Here is a 21,345-nt window from a genome sequence, read left to right as displayed (position 1 = left end):
GAAGGTATTGGAATCTCCCACCTCCTTCCAAATATGATTTTCCAGGGGACTGCTGGTACCTGATGCCATTGGTTCCTCCTCCTCTGGATGATCTCTACTTGTCTTATTGGGGCTTGTAGGATCCATACAACAGATACCTGGGATGTGTGCAGGAATCAGACAGACCCTCCTCTCCTAGACAGTAACAGCTGGCTCCATCAGAATTTGTGGAGGAAGAAGACATCAAGCCAGGTCTGACTAGTAAGTCGTCCTCCTCACTGGATGAACCAGTTGCCCCTTCATCCCACTGTCCACCTGATGTTCGCAAACTGTACCAGGAGTTGTTGCAGAGGGTAGCAGCTGAGCTGCAGATACATCACAGAGAGATTCAAGACACACAGCCGGATCTATTGGACACCTTTCAACCCTCTGGCCTTTCAAGGGTGGCCCTTCCAGTTAATCAAGCCATCCTGAAATTCACCAGATCAATGTGGCACACACCTGCCTTTTGTTGCCCTACCCCAAAGAGAGCTGAGAAGTGGTATTTTGTACCAGCAAACGGGCTGAGTCCATATTTACCCATCCAGCTCCCCACTCCTATGCAATCAGCAACAGAGAAGTCCAGGGCTCAGTATTCCAAGAATCCCACAACTGATAAGGTCACTAAATGCCTCTTCCTTTTGGGTCGAAAAATATTCTCTTCAGCTAGTCTCTAATTCAGAGCTGCCGACTACCAAGCAATGATGCAAAATATGTTTTCCTTAATTATGCCAAATGTACAGAGTTTAAAGGCAAACTTTCTTAGCAAGACAGGGCCGAGTTCCAAGCCCTCATTGTCAAAGGCAGGCTGATGACCAAAACATCACTTCAAGAGGCAGTTGACATGGTTGATACTGTCTCTAGAGCCATCACCACAGCTGTAGTCTTAAGGAGTTATGGTTGCAATCTTCAGGGTTTCCCAGGGATGTCCAGAATGCCATCAAGCACCTTTCCTTGGTGAGTCTAACCTTTTTAATGCAAAGACTGAGAATCTTTGCACACTCTAAAAGACTCTGGAACAACCTTACACTCCCTGAACATTTGCACCCCGGCCCCAAAGAGGAAACATCATAAGCAACAATATAGACCCAGACCACTTCCTTAGATGTCCTATCATCAATGCTCACGTGAACCTCCATGTAAGAAGCAAAGGACTCAAAGACCCAGATAGATGGCTTCTTTTACCTTTACAACCCCACCCAATATTCAAGGGGTTCTTTAGATTATACGATTGAGGACTGCATGTTGACATTGATGCCCTGCCTCATTACTCCCCCTGCCTTTGGGGGTCACCTTACCACTTTGCTCTCAACTGGACAGAAATAACTATAAGCAAGTGGGTACTAAACATCATAACCACCAAAGCTGTGCAATCAAGTTTATCTTGCCTCCCCACCACGAACCACCTTTTGTGCCCCTTCTCGGGGACCACTCTCATGAGGAAATCTCTCTTCTTTAGAACCAATTCCTCCTCAGTATCAGGGGACTGGGTTCTACTTGCCATATTTCTTGGTCCCAAAGAAAATGCAGTGGATGGAGACTGATTCTCGACTTACGCCAGCTGAATGTATTCATCTGGAAATTCCTCATGGTCACACTGGCATCAGTAATCCCCTCTCTGGAAGAGGGCACTTGGTTTGCAGCCCTCAAGGTGAAGGATGTTCATTTTCATACAGATATTCACCTTTCCCACAGAAAGTTTCTTAGATTCCTCATTGGGCAGGACCACTTCGAATTCAGGGTCCTTCCATTCACACTAGCTGCATCACCCAGAGTCTTCACAAATGTCCTTTCAGTAGTAGCAGCTTGGATGAAATGAAATAGTTTTACTGTCTTTCTATATCTCAGTAACTGGCTTCTGACAGGCAGGTCCATCACAGAAGGCTAGTCAGCAACAGCATTCCTACTCCATCTTCCCTGGGAATTTCCATCAACTACAAAAAGTCTACTCTGAGCAACCCGGAGGACCTTAGACTTCATAGGAGCAACCTTGGATTTGACTGCAGCAAGAGCCTATCTTCCCACTGAGAGATTCCACATCATGAGCAATCTAATAAAACACATCACTTTGACATTCTGCACTCCAAAGCACCCCATTTTTATCATGATGATGAGTCACTCCCAGAGTGCAACCTGGAATTGGGGTACCACTGAGCCCTCTTACTCACCAGCCTGGGTTCCCTTTCACACTGTGCTGCTGTGACAAGCTGCAGACTGCTCCCGGTCCTATACTCCCATCAGCAGTCACACAGGCAGGGACATCCCCAGCTGCAGTTACATGCAGGCTCTGGCCAGCCACTGCATGAATCAACAATAGAGAGATTATTACCCTTTCTAATACCCCCAGCTCCCCACCTAGGACCCCAGAGCTGTATTGTCCTGCCCTGGTCAAAAACCTGACCAGTATGAATTTATTACCCAGTTCAGCCCTCCCTCGACAAGGAGAGGAATATGCACAACACCTTTGTTAACTGAGCTGAGATTTTCCCAAACACTTCATTCAAAAACACACCAGTTAAGATAAAAACAAAACAAGTTAAAATCTATCTTTCTGTAGTTAATTAGGTGATTATAAGCGATAGCAAACAGATCAAAGTAGATTACCTAGCAAATAAACAAAACTGCAATCTAAGCCTAATATACTAGATAGGATTTGAATCAGCAGTATCTCACCCTGACTGATGATACAAGCAGTCCACCAAGCTTCCATAGACAGACTAGAAATCACTTTAGCCTGGGATCAGCCCTTCCCTCAGATCAGTCTTTGATCCTCAGGTATTCCCAGGTATTCTCTTGTGTGGGGATTGAGCCTCTGAAATGTTGTCATGCCCCATCTTTTATAGTCTCTCCATATGGCAAGACTCTCCCCTTTGTGGAAAACTACAGGTACCAAAATGGAGTTCAGTGTCATGTGGTCTGGCCGCATGCCTTGCTGAGTCATAGCAGCTATTATCCATAGGCTGTCTGAGGATACGCTCTTCCAAGGTCCACTGTCTTTGCTGATGGGCCATTAGCACTGTCTAGCTTCTTCATTGTTGTATCTGAAAGGCTAGTTGTGGGTGTTTCCAACTTCACAACATCTTTCAGTAACACATGCATAGCAAAACTTTACAGCTTTGCATACAATGACAGCACATACAATCCAACGAGATATTCATGTTTAGCAGATCAAGACTTTGAGAATGATACCTCACAAGGCATACTTTGTACAAAACATATCATCATTACATCACCACAGTAAGTATGGGGTGCTTTGGAGTGGAAAATGTCACATCACCCTCAAACCTCATACCACTGTCAGGACTTGCCTTTCCAACCTTGGCCACATGGACTCATGAATCCACATTACACCAATTGCCAGGCTCCAACTCTGCTGTTTACAGACCTGGCTTCAATCTATCTACTCACCAGAAAAAGACAATGTCAGTGCCAAAGTAACAGTTCCAGCCAAGGTTTTGGTCTCTCTCACCTGGTGGACAAAGCTGGAGAAAGTTAGGATGGGATTTCCTTTCCCGACCCATGTATCAGAGGCAACTATGGTCGGATTCCTCCATATTGGGTTGGGGAGCTCTTACGAACAATCATACCACACCACGATTTGGACCCATCAAGAGGCTGGGATGTACATCAGCTTACTGGAACCAAGGGCAGTCCGTTGGACCTGCAGAGCATTCCTTCTGCTCAGCCGATCCTGTCACATGCAAGTAATATCAGATACCATGTCAACTGTGTTCTGTGTAAACAAGCAGGGGGAACATCCTCTGAAAACATCCACTCAATGTGCACGGCAGTCAAAAAAGCAAACAGAATGCTGGGACTAATTAAGAAGGGGATAGAAAATAGGACAGAAAATATCATGTTGCCTCTATATAAATCCATGGTACGCCCACATCTTGAATACTGTGTGCAGATGTGGTCTCCCCATCTCAAAAAAGATATATTGGAATTGGAAAAGGTTCAGAAAAGGGCAACAGAAATGATTAAGGCTATGGAATGGCTTCCGTCTGAGGAGAGATTAATAAGACTGGGACTTTTCAGCTTGGAAAAGAGACGGCTAAGGGGAGATATGATTGAGGTCCTATAAAATCTTGACTGGTGTAGAAAAAGTAGATAAGGAAGTGTTGTTTACCATTTCTCATAACACGAACTATGGGTCACCAAATGAAATTAATAGGCAGCAGGTTTAAAACAAGTAAAAGGAAGTATTTCTTCACACAACGCACAGTCAACCTGTGGAACTCCTTGCCAGAGGATGTTGTGAAGGCCAAGACCATAACTGGGTTCAAAAAAGAACTAGATGAATTCATGGAGGATAGGTTGATCAATGGCTATTAGCCAGGATGGGCCGGAATGGTGTCCCTAGCCTCTGTTTGCCAGAAGCGGGGAATGAGCGACAGGGGATGGATCACTTGACAATTACCTGTTCCGTTCATTCCCTCTGGGGCACCTGGCACTGGCCACTGTCGGAAGACAGGATACTGAGCTAGATAGACCTTTGGTCTGACCAGTAGGACCATTCTTATTTTCTTAAACAAGATCCCTCCCTCTTTGTGTGGAGATACACCAACTCCAGACGTTGACTATCAGACATCACATCACTCTCTTAGCGGTATATCTACCAGGCATGTAAAACTCCCTAGCAAATACTCAGCAGATATTTTTCAACAGACCATGAATGGGAGATTCACAATTTTGTTCTCAACAACATCTTCAGCCCGTGGGGAAAACACTGTCATGGGATCTGTTTGCCTCAAAAGAGAACATAAAACTTCTCTTTTACTGCTCCAGAATGCTCTGGGCTGAGGCTCAAAGGGCAGCTCCCTTCTGTTACCCTGGAGGGACCTCCTATCCCATCTCTCTGATACCACAAGTCCTGCAAAAGATCTGTCATGACAGAGCTCAGGTCATCCTTATTGAGCTCAGTTGGACAAGTCACGGCTGATTCTCAGACCTCCTGAGAATTTCGACCTGTCCACCCATCGACATCTGACCATTTCTGGATCTATTGATTTAACACAATGGCACAATAAGGCATTCCAAATCGGTGCCAGTGCAACTCAAGGTCTGGTACTGTATTTGGATGGACATCAGATGTAGAGCTTTCGTGCTCAATAGCAGTTCAATCCATCCTCAACCAGAGCAGAAAGGATTCGACTATAAAATGTTATTAAGCCAAATGGAAAAATGTCTACTTTTGGTCATGACAACACCAGTTATCTCCAGAGTCCGCTGGGATCCCGGCTATCCTAGATTACCTACTTACCTTTAAGATGTCAGTTCTCTCTCTCAGTTAGCCATGGGTCCATCAGGCAGCAATCTGTGCTGTTCCTCCTCCTCCTGAGGATCACACTGTTTTCACTCATCCTATGACATCTAGTAAGTCCTTAAAGGAATCTAGATCTTTTCCACAATTGGTAAGGCCAGTGTTTCAGTGGGCCCTCAACCTCGTTCTGTCAGCGCTCACCAAACCTTTTTGAATTATTAGCCACCCGTTCTATGTCCCATCACAGGATGAAAGTTGCCTTCCTAGGCCCTATCACATGAACAAGAAGGGTGAGCGAGCTGGGAGCACTCATGGCAGATCTACCATTTACTACTATTCATAAAGCAAAGGTCTCTCTTTGCCTTCACCCCAAAATTCACCCCAAAGTAATTACAGAGTTTCTTATCAGTCAAACTAACCACTTACCAATATTTTTTCTAAAGCTGCCAGCCTCCAGTGAGGAGTGCATCAGACAGGCACTAGCCTTTTATATGCAAAGAACAAAAACAATTAGAAAAACACCAAGACTTTTTATTACCATAACAGAGAGGTAGAGAGTGAAGCTGTATCTGCCCTGAGGCTCTCTAAATGGATTTCAGCCTGCATTACCCTTTGCTATCAACTATCTCATATTCTCCCCCTCCCTCCCATAGAGGGTGAGAGAGCCAGGGGTGCCACCGGGGGGGAAGGGCAGAAGGCGAGAGGGCAAAGCCCTCCCCCAAACACGCTCTCCTGACACATTCAGTAAAATAGTGTCCCCAGGCTGGTTGTTCTGCTGCTGCTGGGGTCTCAGAGGCAGGGCGGTGCTGAACAGGCAAGTCTCCTTTCCCTGCCTAGAGAGAACAGCAGCTGCAGAGGAGCTCGGGCTGCCACTACTGATGGTCAGCAGGGGTGGTGCTGCCTTTCTAGGTTTCCCTGCATGCTGTCCATAGAGAAGGGGTAATGCGAGGACTTGGAGCTGGCTCTAAAGGTGCTGGTTCTGAGAAAGGGGTACTATGGAGTTGGCCTGGGGAACAGTGTTGCCACTGCCAGGCCTTTTTTACTGCACAGCCTGTGCAGGTGCCTCCCAAGATTTTGCTGCCATCTCCTAGTAGTACCTGAGGCAGGGCTGGGCTGGCTTAGTCCCAGGCATTTGGCTGGAATGAAGGGCCAGCCTGGCCACCAGAGGATGCTACCGTGGAGTGGGGAGATGGCACAGAAATCCACCAATTTGGGGCTCCGAATTACATCTGTTAAGGCTCGTCCCCTACCCTTCTTGGCTCACTCAAATCCAGCCTCTATACCCATGCCCCAACCCCTGGGTGTCTACCCCAACATCATCCCTCTGCTGGGATCTCCCTCCCCCCTGCAAAGTCTCTTGATCCTATTCCACACCCCCAACCCCTAAACTCCACCTCCTGCCCCCCATGGCCTCCATACCAGGTGTGGATTTTAGTCACACCCCCACCCCACAAAACAAGACACTCCCATCTGCTGCAGAATTGCCGTTTTAGTTAGCATGCAAAGCTGATGCTATTTGGTAAAATTTCAGGAAACGTGGGGTAAATTTTTTATACTTCACCACCTGCTTGAGATCCCAAGTGATGCCCTAGTGACAGCCCATTCTACCAGAGTACAAGCAACCTCTACAGCATCTTTGTGAGACATACCTTTAATAGAAAAATATAGGGCAGCTACTTGGAGCTCATTACAAGCTTTTACAAGACACTGCTTTGGTCCAGTCTTCTACTACAGATACAGCTGTGGCGACAGCAATCTTGCAGAAAGCCATAACATCTGCATCCCACCATTTCCTCCTTGAATACTGCCTACTAATCTCCCACGTGTGGAATACATGTAGAGGCCATCACTTGAAGAAGAAATGGAGGTTGGTTACTTACAACTGGAATGGTGGTTCTTCAAGATGTGTGGTCCTCTACCCACCATCTGTCCCCTCTGCTGTGGATCACATCTAGATTTGCGATAAGAAAAGGAACTGGACAGGTGTCAGTCTGTGCTGCCCTTTATGCCCTCAGTTCAGAGCACAAGAAAATCTATGGCATGCATGTGGACCAATAGACCCTATTTGCTAGAATTTCCAGACTCATGTGCCTGGTGCCGATATGTACCCATGTGTGGAATACAGATAGGACCACACATCTTGAAGAACCTCCAGTGAGAGGTAAGTAATGTCCATTTCCTCTGAAATTACAAACTTTGTTGTTGTTTTTTTAAAAAAGCATGCTCTCTGCTTTGAAATAAAAGAGGGTGGGGGATATTTATAGCAATATATGAATTTAGAAAGACCTTCAGATGTCATCCATTGCTATACAATTGTAGCAGGATTAAGGTCACTTATTACACATGAATGTGTATAATGAACTTCAATGAATTATCCAAAACTTAGCCAAGCAAGCTATTAGTTGAATATTCAAAAGGACATCTTGTTTAAAGAATAATTAATGTATAATCTGAATTGCTAGCTTTTGAATTTTTAATTTTATAGTCTGTCAATTAGTTGACTTGATTGATAAATTTTAATAAAATCTTATTGTGAAAGATTTTCATCATGTTGAACACTAAACTTTTTAATAGTGCAGTGATGGCAGCTGAAGTATATTTCATATGCTTGCATTTGACATTTAAATGCTTGCAGCTATTGAAGGTCAATATTAAGTTATGTTTTTTTCTCATTCACTGCTGATGTGCTTTCCGGAGCTGAGAACGGTCTCAGTATTTACATCTTTCCAAGTTCAAATTTAAAATTCCTTTGTCATAAATAAAATGTGTTGATAAGCATTATTTTGCATATACAGTATAAAAATGCCTTTTCTTAATTAAGAACTGTACTATATACAGATATTTTGGCTAAATATCAATTTATGAAAAAGCTTATGCAACAGCTTAAGACAGTCGTATACAAGTTTGGGGCATTTTTTGTTTAAATGTAAAACAAGAAAATCTGCAGTCTAAATATTGACTATCTAGTGTAGAAAGGATCTCAATGCAAGTGCTTCTGCGTCTAGCAGTGAATGACAGCATTCATGCATTGTGTTCAGTAAAACATTTGCAAGAGCATTTAATAGTTCCTAAAACTTCCCTTATCTCATGCTTGATGTAAATTAAACATGCTAACATTTCTCATAAAAATCTTCATGCTGCAACTAAGGTTATTTACACTTTATGTATTTAATAAAACAGGTATGTCCATTTTATAATGAAATTTTTGTTTGGCTTATATTTGTGATTTTCTGATGTATCACTCTATAGAGAACTTCCTTCATCAGTATAACCATGACATATTTTGTTGAGGACTGTCTGATCTAATTTTCTTTCATTAAAGGACTAAAGTTTTCTACGTGTATGCCAAATTTTTTAAAACAAAAGCTACTTACCACTTCAGCAAATTTCCTTACATATGTGTTTAAATTTTTAGGTGGCCAGGAAGAATACGTCTTGTCTTATGAACCAGTCAGCCAACAAGAAGGTTTGTAGAACCTATTAAATTAAAAAAAAAAATTATTAAGATATCAAAAAGTTCCAAGTATCAGGGTGTAGCCGTGTTAGTCTGTATCCACAAAAACAACAAGGAGACCCGTGTCATCTTAAAGACTAACGGATTTATTTGAGCATAAGCTTTCATGGGTAAAAAACCCACTTCTTCAGACCCACGAAAGCTTATGCCCAAATAAATCTGTTGGTCTTTAAGGTGCCACCAGACAAAATGTTCCAAGTGTCTCTAGACACTGACATTACACTTAACACCCCAAAAACCTATTATACAGTACTTGAATTAAAATATTATTCCAGTACATACATTATAATGCCATTAATACTAATGAGTGCCAGTCCCTAGTAATATCTATACACCACTGACTTTACACAGGGATAATTTATTTTTAAGAGTTGTATCTGAATTTGAATCCTGTCAGATCATAGAGCTTGATTACTTGTTTTTAAATAGGCTAATATCTTCCTATCATAGAATATTGGGGTTGGAAGAGACCTCAGGAGGCCATCTAGTCCATTCTCCTGCTCAAAGCAGAACCAACAGCAACTAAATCATCCCAGCCAAGGCTTTGTCAAGCCAGGCCTTAAAAGCCTCTAAGGATGGAGATTCCACCACCTCCCTAGGTAACACATTCCAGTGCTTTACCACCCTCCTAGTGAAATAGTTTTTCCTAATATCCAACCTAGACCTCCCCCGCTGCAACTTGAGACCATTGCTTCTTGTTCTGTCATATGCCACCACTGAGAACAGCCGAGCTCCATCCTCTTTGGAACCCCCCTTCAGGTGATTGAAGGCTACTATCAAATCCCCACTCACTCTTCTCTTCTTCAGACTAAATAACCCCAGTTCCCTCAGCCTCGCCTCATAAATCATATGCCCAGCCCCCTAATCATTTTCGTTGCCCTCCACTGGACTCTCTCCAATTTTACCACATCTCTTCTTCAGTGGGGGGACCAAAACTGGACACAATACTCCAGATGAGGCCTCACCAATATCGAATGGAGGGGAATTATCATGTCCCTCGATCTGCTGACAATGTCCCTATTTATACAGCCCAAAATGCCGTTACCCTTCTTGGCAACAAGGACACACTGTCGACTCATATCCAGCTTCTCATCCACAGTAACCCCTAGGTCCTTCTCTGCAGAACTGCTGCCTAGCCATTCGGTCCCTAGTCTGTAGCAGTACATGGGATTCTTCCTTCCTAAGTGCAGGACTCTGCACTTGTCCTTGCTGAACCTCATCGGATTTCTTTTGGCCCAATCCTCCAATTTGTCTAGGTCACTCTGGACCTTATCTCTACCCTCCAGCTTATCTACCTCTCCACCCAGCTTAGTGTCATCTGCAAACTTGCTGAGGGTGCAATGAATCCCATCATCCAGATCTTTAATAAAGATCAGAGGAGTAGCTGTGTTAGTCTGGATCTGTAAAAAGTGACAAAGAGTCCTGTGGCACATTATAGACTAACAGACATATTGGAGCATAAGCTTTCGTGGGTGAATACACGTGCATCCGACGAAGTGGGTATTCACCCACGAAAGCTAATGCTCCAATACGTCTGTTAATCTATAAGATGCCACAGAACTCTGTCGCTTTTTAATAAAGATGTTGAACAAAACCAGCCACAGGACCGACCTCTGGGGTACGCCACTTGATACCAGCTGCCAACTAGACATTGAGCCATTGATCACTGCCTGTTGAGCCCGACAATCTAGCCAGCTTTCTATCCATCTTATAGTGCATTCATCCAATCCATACTTTTTTAACTTGCTGTCAAGAATACTGTGGGAGACCATATTTAGCTTTGCTAAAGTCAAGATATATCACATCCACTGCTTTCCCCATATCCACAGAGCCCGTTATCACATCATAGAAGACAATCAGGCATTACTCCCAGCCATTACCTCTCTTGTGTGGAGACCCATTCCTTACACTGAAATATTCCCAGCAAGCCAGTTTGCCTGTAGGCCAGCACCTATGCTTTGTTTTCTTTCTCTGAGGGCATTGCCAGCAGGTACAAGTTACTACGCAGCTCTTTCTAAGCAAGAACCTTTATTTTTAGGGTAAAATTATTGGAGAGAAAATTTTTTTAAAAAAAGGAAGTTCTGATACACATGCTAAAAGCTTACAAGAGGTTACCCATCTCTCTTATAGGGCCCCAATAGGCCAAAGTCTTTCCAAGCCTTTTGCAGGAGTTGAGGGCTCTTGGACAAGAAGGTCCTGTCTATTTGCTGTATCAGAAAAAAGGAACTGAGTCAGTTTAAATCTGGCTTTAAATCAAAAGCCCTTTCTTTATCTGTTGGTGTCTGCAAAATCCAGTTTGAACCAGTGTATGCAACCCTCCTCAGGGAATGGTACCTCTCTGGAGGTATTTAAGACCTAAGTGATTCACTTTAATCATCTCGCACTGGTCATAGTTCCTAGTAGAGCTGTGGAAACTCTCCCTGCCACCCCAGAGTTGCGTATATAAACCATTCATACACGTAATACAATTTGGTCCCCAAAGATATTACATGCAGATTTAATATCTTATCAGACTCAGCATCCTGCAGGTCCCATTGTTCTCAGAATAGCAAGTCTAAAAATATAGCAACTATATTTAGATTCATAAATGTAGCTGTTGGATGATGAGCTCTTTTGAAATCTTGCCCTTTAGCACGTAAATAAGTGATCAATTTTTCCAAGCTGTGGAGCACTCAGCAGCTCACATTGACTTCAATATAGATTTACTCCTGAGGGCATTCTGTGCCAAAAAATAAAAAATTCTATCCATAATATTTTAAAATTCTGCGAGTTTTATTTGTTAATAAATAAAAAATAATAAAAATAACTCTGCAGCTCCTCCTCCCTCCCATCCCTAGGACATGAATTCAGCGGTGAGGCTTCACCCGACCCTAACACAGCACAAGGCCTGGGCTTGCCCCAGAAACACCCTAGGGCTCTGTGCCAGGCGTACCAGGTGTGGCGCACGCAGGCTCAACCAGGCAGGGCCAAGTGTGGAGGGGCTCAGTGTGGGGGGATCCAGGTGTGAGGTGAGAGGATTCTGTGTGGGACAATCTGTGTGCAGGCAGCTGAGTGTGGCATCTAGGTGTGGGGGGATCTGGATGCACAGAGGCTCATTAGGGGGGTTCCAGGTGCAGGGGCAATGGGACTCTGCAGTGGCTTCCAGGTGAAGGTGGTTGGAGATCAGCGGGGGGCCTGGGTGCTGGGGAAGTGGGGCTTGGTGATGTGGGGGGTCTGGGCGCAGTTATTAGGGTTCAGTGGTGTGGGCTTCTGCATGTGGGGGCTCAGGGTGGTGTAGGGGGTAGGGCTCATCAGGGTGGCGGATTGAGTTAGGGAGATCAGCAGGGGGTGGTCTGAGTGCAGGGGTGGGGATGGGGTGGTAGGGGATCTGGGTGCAGGGGGGGCTCTAGAAGCAGGGGTTGAGGTTCAGTGGGGTGGCATTTGGGTATGAAGGGCATGGGGGGGTTCTGGATGTACCGGGTGAGGCTTGGCAAAGGTGTCTGCGTATTGGAAGTCCAGAGGCATGGGGGTTGGGTGGATGGGGGAGCAGCTCCCTGTACAGTGACCCCCTCCCCCCACAGCTGAGAAGCTATGTGGTCAGGAAGCAAAGGAGGATGCTGAGCTTTCTGCAGCTGGGAGAGGTTTCTGTGGGTGAGTCTGACACAGCCCAAGCAATTCCTTGCAGGGGAAGAGGAAGTCCTCTTCTGCCTCCAGCCCGACTGGGACTAGTAGCTGATCCCGGCTCAGGGCAGGAGCCACTGGCTGGGGTGTCCCCAACCCTGCGGTGATTTATCTCTCTGCCGGCTGCCTGAAATGATGTACCTGTGCTGCTAGGGAGTGGTGCATGACTGTTCTTCCAGCTTCCCTTTGCTACCCTGTCAGAAAGTCATTCTGCGGAGGACATGAATTCTGCGCACACGCAGTGACACAGAATTCCCCCAGGAGTATAGATTGGCCTACAACCTTCTATAATTTCTCTCACCAGGAATAAATGTTGTCTGTTTCAACTGTATCTTAATAAATTTGTTAGTCTCTAAGGTGCCACAAGTACTCCTGTATCTTAATGGTATAATATAATATAACTGTAATCTATAATCACAATTATAATAAAACTTGTTTTGGTGAAATTTGAAGGTGTTTTAATGATCAGACTATAATGAAGAAATATTATCAATCTATCTTTGACAGTCAATTACACTCGGCCAGTGATTGTTTTGGGACCCATGAAAGACAGAATAAATGATGATTTAATCTCAGAATTTCCAGACAAATTTGGATCATGTGTTCCACGTAAGTCCCAGCAAATACCATAGTGAATTTAATCAAATAAGTGCTGTCATAGTCCTTCTGTGACCTCTCTGTGATGAAGCTCAATAATTTTTATATTGTGACATGTCTTTACCTCCTAAAATTATTTAAATGTTAAATTTGTATCCATTTCTCATTTAACAATTTTACACTATAAATGGAAGACAATGTATTGTAGAAAACATTTAATTTGTGGTAAAAGTTGCAGTTTTCTGCTTAAAGAGCTCTACTTATCTTTAAAGATACTACCAGACCAAAACGAGATTATGAGGTGGATGGCCGAGATTACCACTTTGTCACCTCTCGAGAGCAAATGGAGAAGGATATTCAGGATCACAAATTCATTGAGGCTGGCCAGTACAACAATCACCTTTATGGAACAAGTGTCCAGTCAGTGCGGGAAGTAGCAGAAAAGGTAAATCTAGTGCCAGTGTGAGACTTCCATTTTTTGAAATGATATTTTTAAGTTTCACAGCTATATGGGTAGGTCTTCGTTTATATACCATGCTCCTCTGAACATGCATCATAAATACTTAGAATTATAAACAGAGAATAGGATCAAGTATCAGAGGAGTAGCCGTGTTAGTCTGGATCTGTAAAAGCAGCAAAGAGTCCTGTGGCATCTTATAGACTAACAGACGTATTGGAGCATGAGCTTTCATGGGTGAATACCCACTTCGTCGAATGCAAGACGAAGTGGGTATTCACCCACGAAAGCTCATGCTTCAATACGTCTCTTAATCTATAATGTGCCACAGGACTCTTTGCTGCTTAAACAGGGAATAGGAATGCTATAATTTATATATATATACAACCAATTCTATCCACTATTTTAATACTATGATTTACAGAAAAACCCTTGCTCCTTCACACACACAAATCTATTTTCTCTAGCAAGGATTTAACAGAGTGATATAGTGATGTCTCATATTATTAAGATCTTGTCTATTCACAAACAAAAAGTGCATTTAGTTACAGTTAAAGTTACATCAGGACACACCTCATCCACCCAAAACCTTAAAAGAATGGAAATAAGAAGTTAAAGGGAAAGACCTCTGCATTCCTTCCAATGTTCATATTGCCTACAGTGCTATCAGTAACACACTCCGAACATTTAGTAATCCATCTCTAATAAATACGAAAAAGCAAGACGTAGTCCATCTTCTTCAAACTTGCATTCTGCAAGTTTGGTTGATAAAGGTAACTGCAGAGATGTAATATACTTAGAGTTTTGAAAGGCACTTGACTTAGTGCCGCATGACATTCTGATTAAAAACTTAAGCACTATACAATTTCAATAAAGTCCACAGTAGCTGGATTAAGAACTAGCTGACAGATTTCAAAAAATAGCAGTCAGAGGGCAGCTATCATCGAATGAAGGTGTTCCTAGTGGAGTTCCACAAAGATTGGTGATAGGCCTGACATTATTCAATATTTTTCACTGCAAATAAATATAAAATCAATGCAGGTAAAATTTGCAGATGATACAGAGATTGATGGAATGGTAAATAATGATGAAGACATGGCAGTAATATTCAACATTGTGGGGAGGGATAGCTCAGTGGTTTGAGCATTGGCCTGCTAAACCCAGGGTTATGAGTTCAATCCTTGAGGGGGCCATTTAGGGATCTGGGGTAAAAAACTGTCTGGAGATTAGTCCTGCTTTGAGCAGGGGGTTGGACTAGATGACCTCCTGAGGTCCCTTCCAGCCCTGATATTCTATGATTCTAAGTGCTTGGTAACCTGCATTCATGCAAATAAAATGCATTTTAATACAGCCAAATGCATGAAAAGGATTTAGGGCTCATAGTAAACAAACAACTCAACATAAGCTTCCAATACAATGCTGTGGCAAAACAAGCGAATCCAATCTTTGGCTCTATAAACACAGGAGCATTGTGAGCAAGAGTAGGGAAGTGATTTCACCTCTGTATACAGAACAGGAGAGAGCAGTACTGGAATACTGCATACAGTTCTGGTGTTCACATTCTAAAAAGAATGCCAAAAAAATTGAGAGTGTACAGAAAGAAAACACAAAAATTATTCAGGAGCTGCAAAAAAGCCTTACTGTGTGAGATTTAAAGGGCTACATTTGTTTAGCTAATGCAAAAGAAAATTGAGAGTTGACTTGATTAGTGTACTAATGCCTTCATGTGAAGAAAATCACAGGTACTAAAGGACTATTTAATCTAGTGGAGAAAGGCATAAAAAGAATTAATGACTGGAAATTTGAAGACAAATTCAGATTAGAAATAAGGCACAAATTTTAGCAGTGAAGGTGATTACATTGAAACAAACTTCTCTAAAATAGAGGGAGAAAGGTGGGCGACACATGTGGAGTTTGTGGGAGGAATGGATGAATGCAAGAAGCACCTGGTATGTGCTATTCACTAAGCCTAGTATGCTTAGAAGGAACAAAATGTGCAATCCTCTAGTACATGTAAAACCTAGAGAAGAAAATCCCCAACCAATATTAAAAGGCAGGGTAATTTCTTGAAGTAGTGACACTGCATTACATATGTGACAGATATGTGAAAAATAGGGCATTGTACAGGCCGGTGTCACTTCCAGTTATAAAACAAAGTATTAACAACCCATATTCATTAGGACTAGTTAAGGCCAACACAACTCTAAAGGCTGGAGTTTTGATTGGTATAGTGCCTTATCCTTAGATATAATTTTTTTAATCAGTGTGTACTACTGAAATAAATTTGACTGCAATTGGAAACTCTTAGGGTGATGAAATCCTGATTCCATTGACATCAGTGGGAAAAACTCCCACTGATTTAATTGGGGCCAGGCTTTCACTTCTAAATTGCATGTAATATGCACATGTGTAACTTGAGGACTTTACTCTCTTCCCTCTCCCCTCCCCCCTTCTGCTTTAGGGGAAACACTGCATTCTTGATGTTTCTGGCAATGCGATCAAGAGGTTGCAGATAGCCCAGCTGTACCCAATCTCCATTTTTATTAAACCCAAATCAGTGGAAAACATCATGTGAGTAAAAACAATGTACCTGAAGCTCACTTGTTTCAAAGACAGCGAAGGGTTTTTAAAAAAATAGCTATAAATCATTTGAAAGATAATATAAAACCCACTTTTAAAAAATGTAATTGTTTTGTGTATGTAACTTTCTACATTGAATTCCCAAGGGGACTTTTAAGGCTGGGTGGTTCTTTGATTCCTGGTTCCTATATGTATTCCACAGATGGGTACTCATGCTTGCCATTCACCAGAGACTGGAAATTCTAACAAGCCGTATCCGTTGGCCCAAACATGCACAGTAGTTCTCATGCTCCAGACTGAGGGCATAGGCGCCAGTGCAAGCCAAATCCTCCCCAGTTCCTCCTTACAGCTGCATGACCTGAGTCAGAATCCCTGTGTCCACAGATTTCTCCAGTTTTTTCTTTATAGCCTATAAATAGATATAGTAAATAGTTTGACTTAATATAGTATAGTTAGTATCATTCTTTCCCCATACTGGGGAGTCCCTCCCCAGGGTCTGGGACTATGCCCAGTGTTCTGGGTTTCAGGAAGCGTCTCTCTTGCTCTTGCTCCTTCACTGTGACCAGCGAACACCTCTACCATTTGGGTATCTACGAAGTGCAGCATCAGTCGATCGTTTCCTCCGTGAACATGCAAATCTCGTGAGCTTCAACTGAGGAAACACCTTATGGAAAAGGCTGAGACCACATTCTGATGCGGGGTAGAATGCTTACACTCTGCTTTGGCCCCAGGAGACAAACAGCACCCCTCCAAGCACAAGCTTGTGAGCAGAGACTACTGCTACTAAGCCGAAGGACTCCTCATGCAATGCTTCCAGTGAAAGTAGGCTGCACTCCCACAGTCACAAGGACAGATCTCCATCCAGATCTGTTCATAAAAGACGAGATCCCTCCCTGAGCTGGTCAGGTGAGCCTTCGCATGTAGATCCTAAGGGCTCAGGAACACTGAAAACCCCCAGTCAGAGGGTAAAATGCAAAAGAAAAAGGATCCGACTCCTAAGCACAAGGACTGACATCTGCTGGCTCCATCGAAGAGTGCAGGACCTGACGCTTTGGCGGTACTGGCCCGTCCCTCAAAGGACCACCCAACTGCAGTCTTTTGGAACACATCAGAATTCTCGGCCCCATTCGTCAGAACACCCCAAACACCAGAATCTATGGACACTTGCACTTCCCTGGAAGATATCTTTCTTCCTTTCCCCCAGTCACCCTCTCTTCTCTAGCCCGATCCTTCCAGGGACATTTTCACACCGGAGGATGAGACTACTTCAGTGAGACAGGAACCATCTTTTCTTCTTTGCGTAGTGTATCTAGGAGTGCTCCACTTTAGTCCCATCATGTGCGCATGCACTTCTCAAGCTCTTGATTAGAGATTTTCTGTTAGCAGAATCAGTTTGGCCCATACAGGTGTCCTATACCTCCTTGTGCCACACACCACCTAAGAACCCAGACTCGCAGACTTTATAGGCCTGCACAGGTGAACTGCCCTTAGCCTGAGATGGAACCCTAGTGTGTCTGCCTTGAGCATGCCTTGGCTAATTTCTTGTTTATAGTTTAGTACTAGTGAGTATGAGATAGTTGTTAGCTAGTTAGTAGGTAAGTATTGAGAGGATTAACTTTGTTCCTCTCCACACCCAACTCACTGGGCTCTATCCTCGTGGGGAAGCTTGTCTTTAAAGTCTGCGAGTCTGGAGTAATTGTTAAAATCATGTTTTGCTAACAAGGCCTGATAATGACACAGAACTGCAGGGCTAAGGAAATTAGAGAGGCTATCAAAATTAAGAACTCAATAATAGTGAGAGATTTCAATTATCCCCATATTGACTGGGAACATTTCACTTCAGGATGAAATGCAGAGATAAAATTTCTCGATACTTTAAATGACTACTTCATGGAGCAGCTGGTACGGGAACCCACAAGGGGAGAGGCAACTCTAGATTTAATCCTGAGTGGAGTGCAGGAGTTGGTCCAAGAGATAACTATAACAGGGCCGCTTGGAAATAGTGACCATAATACAATAGCATTCAACAGCCCTATGGTGGGATGTGGTGGTGGTGGTGGGAAGAACATCTCAACAGCCCAACACTGTGGCATTTAAGGGGGAACTATACAAAAATGAGAGGGTTAGTTAAACAAAAATTAAAAGGTACAATGACTAAAGTGAAATCCCTGCAAGCTGCATGGGCACTTTTTAAAGACACTATAATAGTGGCCCAACTTCAATGTATACCCCAAATTAAAAAACACAGTAAAAGAACCAAAAAAGAGCCACCGTGGCTTAACAACCATGTAAAAGAAGCAGTGAGAGATAAAAAGACTTCCTTTAAAAAGTGGAAGTCAAATCCTAGTGAGGCAAATAGAAAGGAGCATAAACACTGCCAAATTAAGTGTAAAAATGTAATAAGAAAAGCCAAAGAGGAGTTTGAAGAAAGGCTAGCAAAAAATTCCAACAGTAATAACAAAATGTTTTTTAAGTACATCAGAAACAAGAAGCCTGCTAAACAACCAGTGGGGCCCCTTGTTGATCGAGATGCAAAAGGAGTGCTTAAAGATGATAAAGTTATTGCGGAGAAACTAAATGGATTCTTTGCTTCAGTCTTCACGGCTGAGGATGTTAGGGAGATTCCCAAACCTGAGCCGGCTTTTGTAGGTGACAAATCTGAGGAACTGTCACAGATTGAAGTGTCACTAGAGGAGGTTTTGGAATTAATTGATAAACTCAACATTAACAAGTCACCAGGACCAGATGGCATTCACCCAAGAGTTCTGAAAGAACTCAAATGTGAAGTTGCAAAACTATTAACTAAGGTTTTTAACCTGTCCTTTAAATTGGCTTCTGGACCCAATGACTGGAAGTTAGCTAATGTAACGCCAATATTTAAAAAGGGCTCTAGAGGTGATCCCATCAGTTACAGACCGGTAAGTCTAAAGTTGGTACCGGGCAAATTAGTGGAAACAATAATTAAGAATAAAACTGTCAGACACATAGAAAAACATGAACTGTTGAGCAATAGTCAACATGGTTTCTGTAAAGGGAAATCATGTCTTACTAATCATTAGAGTTCGTTGAAGGGGTCAACAAACATGTGGACAAGGGGGATCCAGTGGACGTAGTGTACTTAGATTTCCAGAAAGCCTTTGACAAGGTCCCTCACCAAAGGCTCTTACATAAATTAAGCTGTCATGGGATAAAAGGGAAGGTCCTTTCATGGATTGAGAACTGGTTAAAAGACAGGGAACAAAGAATAGGAATAAATGATAAATTCTCAGAATGGAGAGGGGTAACTAGTGGTGTTCCCCAAGGGTCAATCCTAGAACCAATCCTATTCAATTTATTCATAAATGATCTGGAGAAAGGGGTAAACAGTGAGGTGGCAAAGTTTGCAGATGATACTAAACTGCTCAAGATAGTTAAGACCAAAGCAGACTGTGAAGAACTTCAAAAAGATCTCACAAAACTAAGTGATTGGGCAACAAAATGGCAAATGAAATTTAATGTGGATAAATGTAAAGTAATGCACATTGGAAAAAAATAACCCCAACTATACATACAACATGATGGGGGCTAATTTAGCTACAACGAGTCAGGAAAAAGATCTTGGAGTCATTGTGGATAATTCACCATTACACTAGTTTATACCTGCAAATGACCTGTTCTCCATGCTGCAGAGGAAGGTGAAAAACCCCCAGGGTCTCTGGCAATCTGACCCAGGGGAAAATTCCTTCCTGATACCAAATATGGTGATCTACCATAAAATGTTTTCTAAAAAGTGCTCCACAAAAAGTATAAAGCCAGAAAGGACACTGTGGAAACCTCCCATGGGAGGCACAGTAGTTTGGGTCTCTGTTGCAGGGCCAGTACCTCCTGCCCCTTTCACATGGAACGGGGGGTGAGGTTGTGGTAGTCGCTTGGTTAAGTCAATATGGCTGGACTCAACTTCAGGGTTGCGTGGTCCAATGGCTGGCACCATCAGGGCTCCCCTCATCTGCAGGGGAATGTGGTCTAATGGCTGGAGTCAGTAGGGTGCCCCGGGGACGGCAGGGGTGTGCGGCTTACTGGCCAGAGTCAATAGGGCTCCCCTGGACTGCAGGGAATCATGGCCTAATGGCCAAAGTTGATAGGACGCCCCTTGGTGACAGGGAAGGGCGGCCTAATGACCAGAGTCCATAGCAGCAAGGTTTGATGGGACGCCCCCCAAAAGGAAGGAGCAGCCACATTGGGGGACCCAGGCCCTCCACTGCTCCACCCGCAACACACCAACTGTTACCCGGACACTGGCTAGTCCCTCCTTAGGCTGCTTCCTACTGTGACTCTTGTAGCTGAAGTCAGGGTGTCTTTGGGGTCTCGGGGTGCCTCAGGTGCCAACTGCAATCTCCCTAGAGCATCTATGGGTGCCTGGGCCTCGGCATCTCCTGCTCCCTCAGTCCAGGTACCTGGCTGCTTGTCAGCGGAGCTTGCGAGGTGAGTCCTTCCTCCTTGGCTGTCAGCCCAGACTGAGATAGGCTGCTCCCTTTTATACTGCAGCAGCAGTTGGAGCATGCCCAGCAGGGTTGAGGGGGCATGGCTTTTGCTGCTTGATATGCATTTAATGCAGGAAATAGAAAAGATAAAGCAAGGGGAGTAATCAAGGTTGTTAAACAGCAAACTTATCTGGACCACACTAGTAGAAAAAGGAATTCATAGTATTGGGAAAGAAAATTTGCAAGGCTAAAAGGTCCTTGACCTTGGGCACCACATAAAATTAGTAATTCAAGTGTGCCAATTATAATTGCTGTTTCTAGATGGACAGGGAATCCTAAAGAATTAGTATATGTTAACAGTGTACAGTAGATAATGGGACCTATAAACAGCACTATTCCGGTATACAAATGGCAACATAAGGAGATGAAATAAACACAGCCAGCTGTAAATGAATCAGGCACAGATGGTTCTTTGCGTGGTCAGCCTAAATAAGCCTGATTACAAGCAAGGGAGGTTGCATCTGACTAGTCATTAAAAAGAGAGTGAAGGAGGTGGTACGGCTCTGGTGCACAGTATGTACTCTGAGATACCACAACTTTTCAGCGGGGACAGCACCGTGCCTGGGGAGGCTGGATGGGTTTTGTCTAAACCTCACTTCTCTGGCTCAGATGGGGACCCATGCCCTATGGCCTACTGTGCAGATGAAGGAGAACGTGACAAAGACTGTGACAGACAACACCAACTGGGAGTCACTGGTGACCAATCTCTTTTCACTTGTACTTCCCTTGTTCATTA

General features: G+C 43.5%; 1 protein-coding gene across 15 annotated transcripts in view; it reads left to right on the top strand.

Moving 5' to 3' along the window:
* DLG1 (discs large MAGUK scaffold protein 1) overlaps positions 1 to 21,345 on the top strand; it is a 344,209-nt gene that overhangs the window by 313,694 nt on the left and 9,170 nt on the right. For all 15 annotated transcript variants that reach the window (XM_039489073.1, XM_039489067.1, XM_039489063.1 and 12 more), the window contains 4 exons: positions 8,697 to 8,747; positions 12,963 to 13,064; positions 13,325 to 13,497; positions 15,971 to 16,080. In XM_039489073.1, the coding sequence (XP_039345007.1) occupies positions 8,697 to 8,747; positions 12,963 to 13,064; positions 13,325 to 13,497; positions 15,971 to 16,080 (436 nt within the window). The remainder of the gene's footprint in view (positions 1 to 8,696; positions 8,748 to 12,962; positions 13,065 to 13,324; positions 13,498 to 15,970; positions 16,081 to 21,345) is intronic.

This window comes from Mauremys reevesii, linkage group 9, assembly GCF_016161935.1.
Source record: "Mauremys reevesii isolate NIE-2019 linkage group 9, ASM1616193v1, whole genome shotgun sequence".
Lineage (NCBI taxonomy): Eukaryota > Metazoa > Chordata > Testudines > Geoemydidae > Mauremys > Mauremys reevesii.
This window is presented reverse-complemented; position numbering and strand designations above follow the sequence as displayed.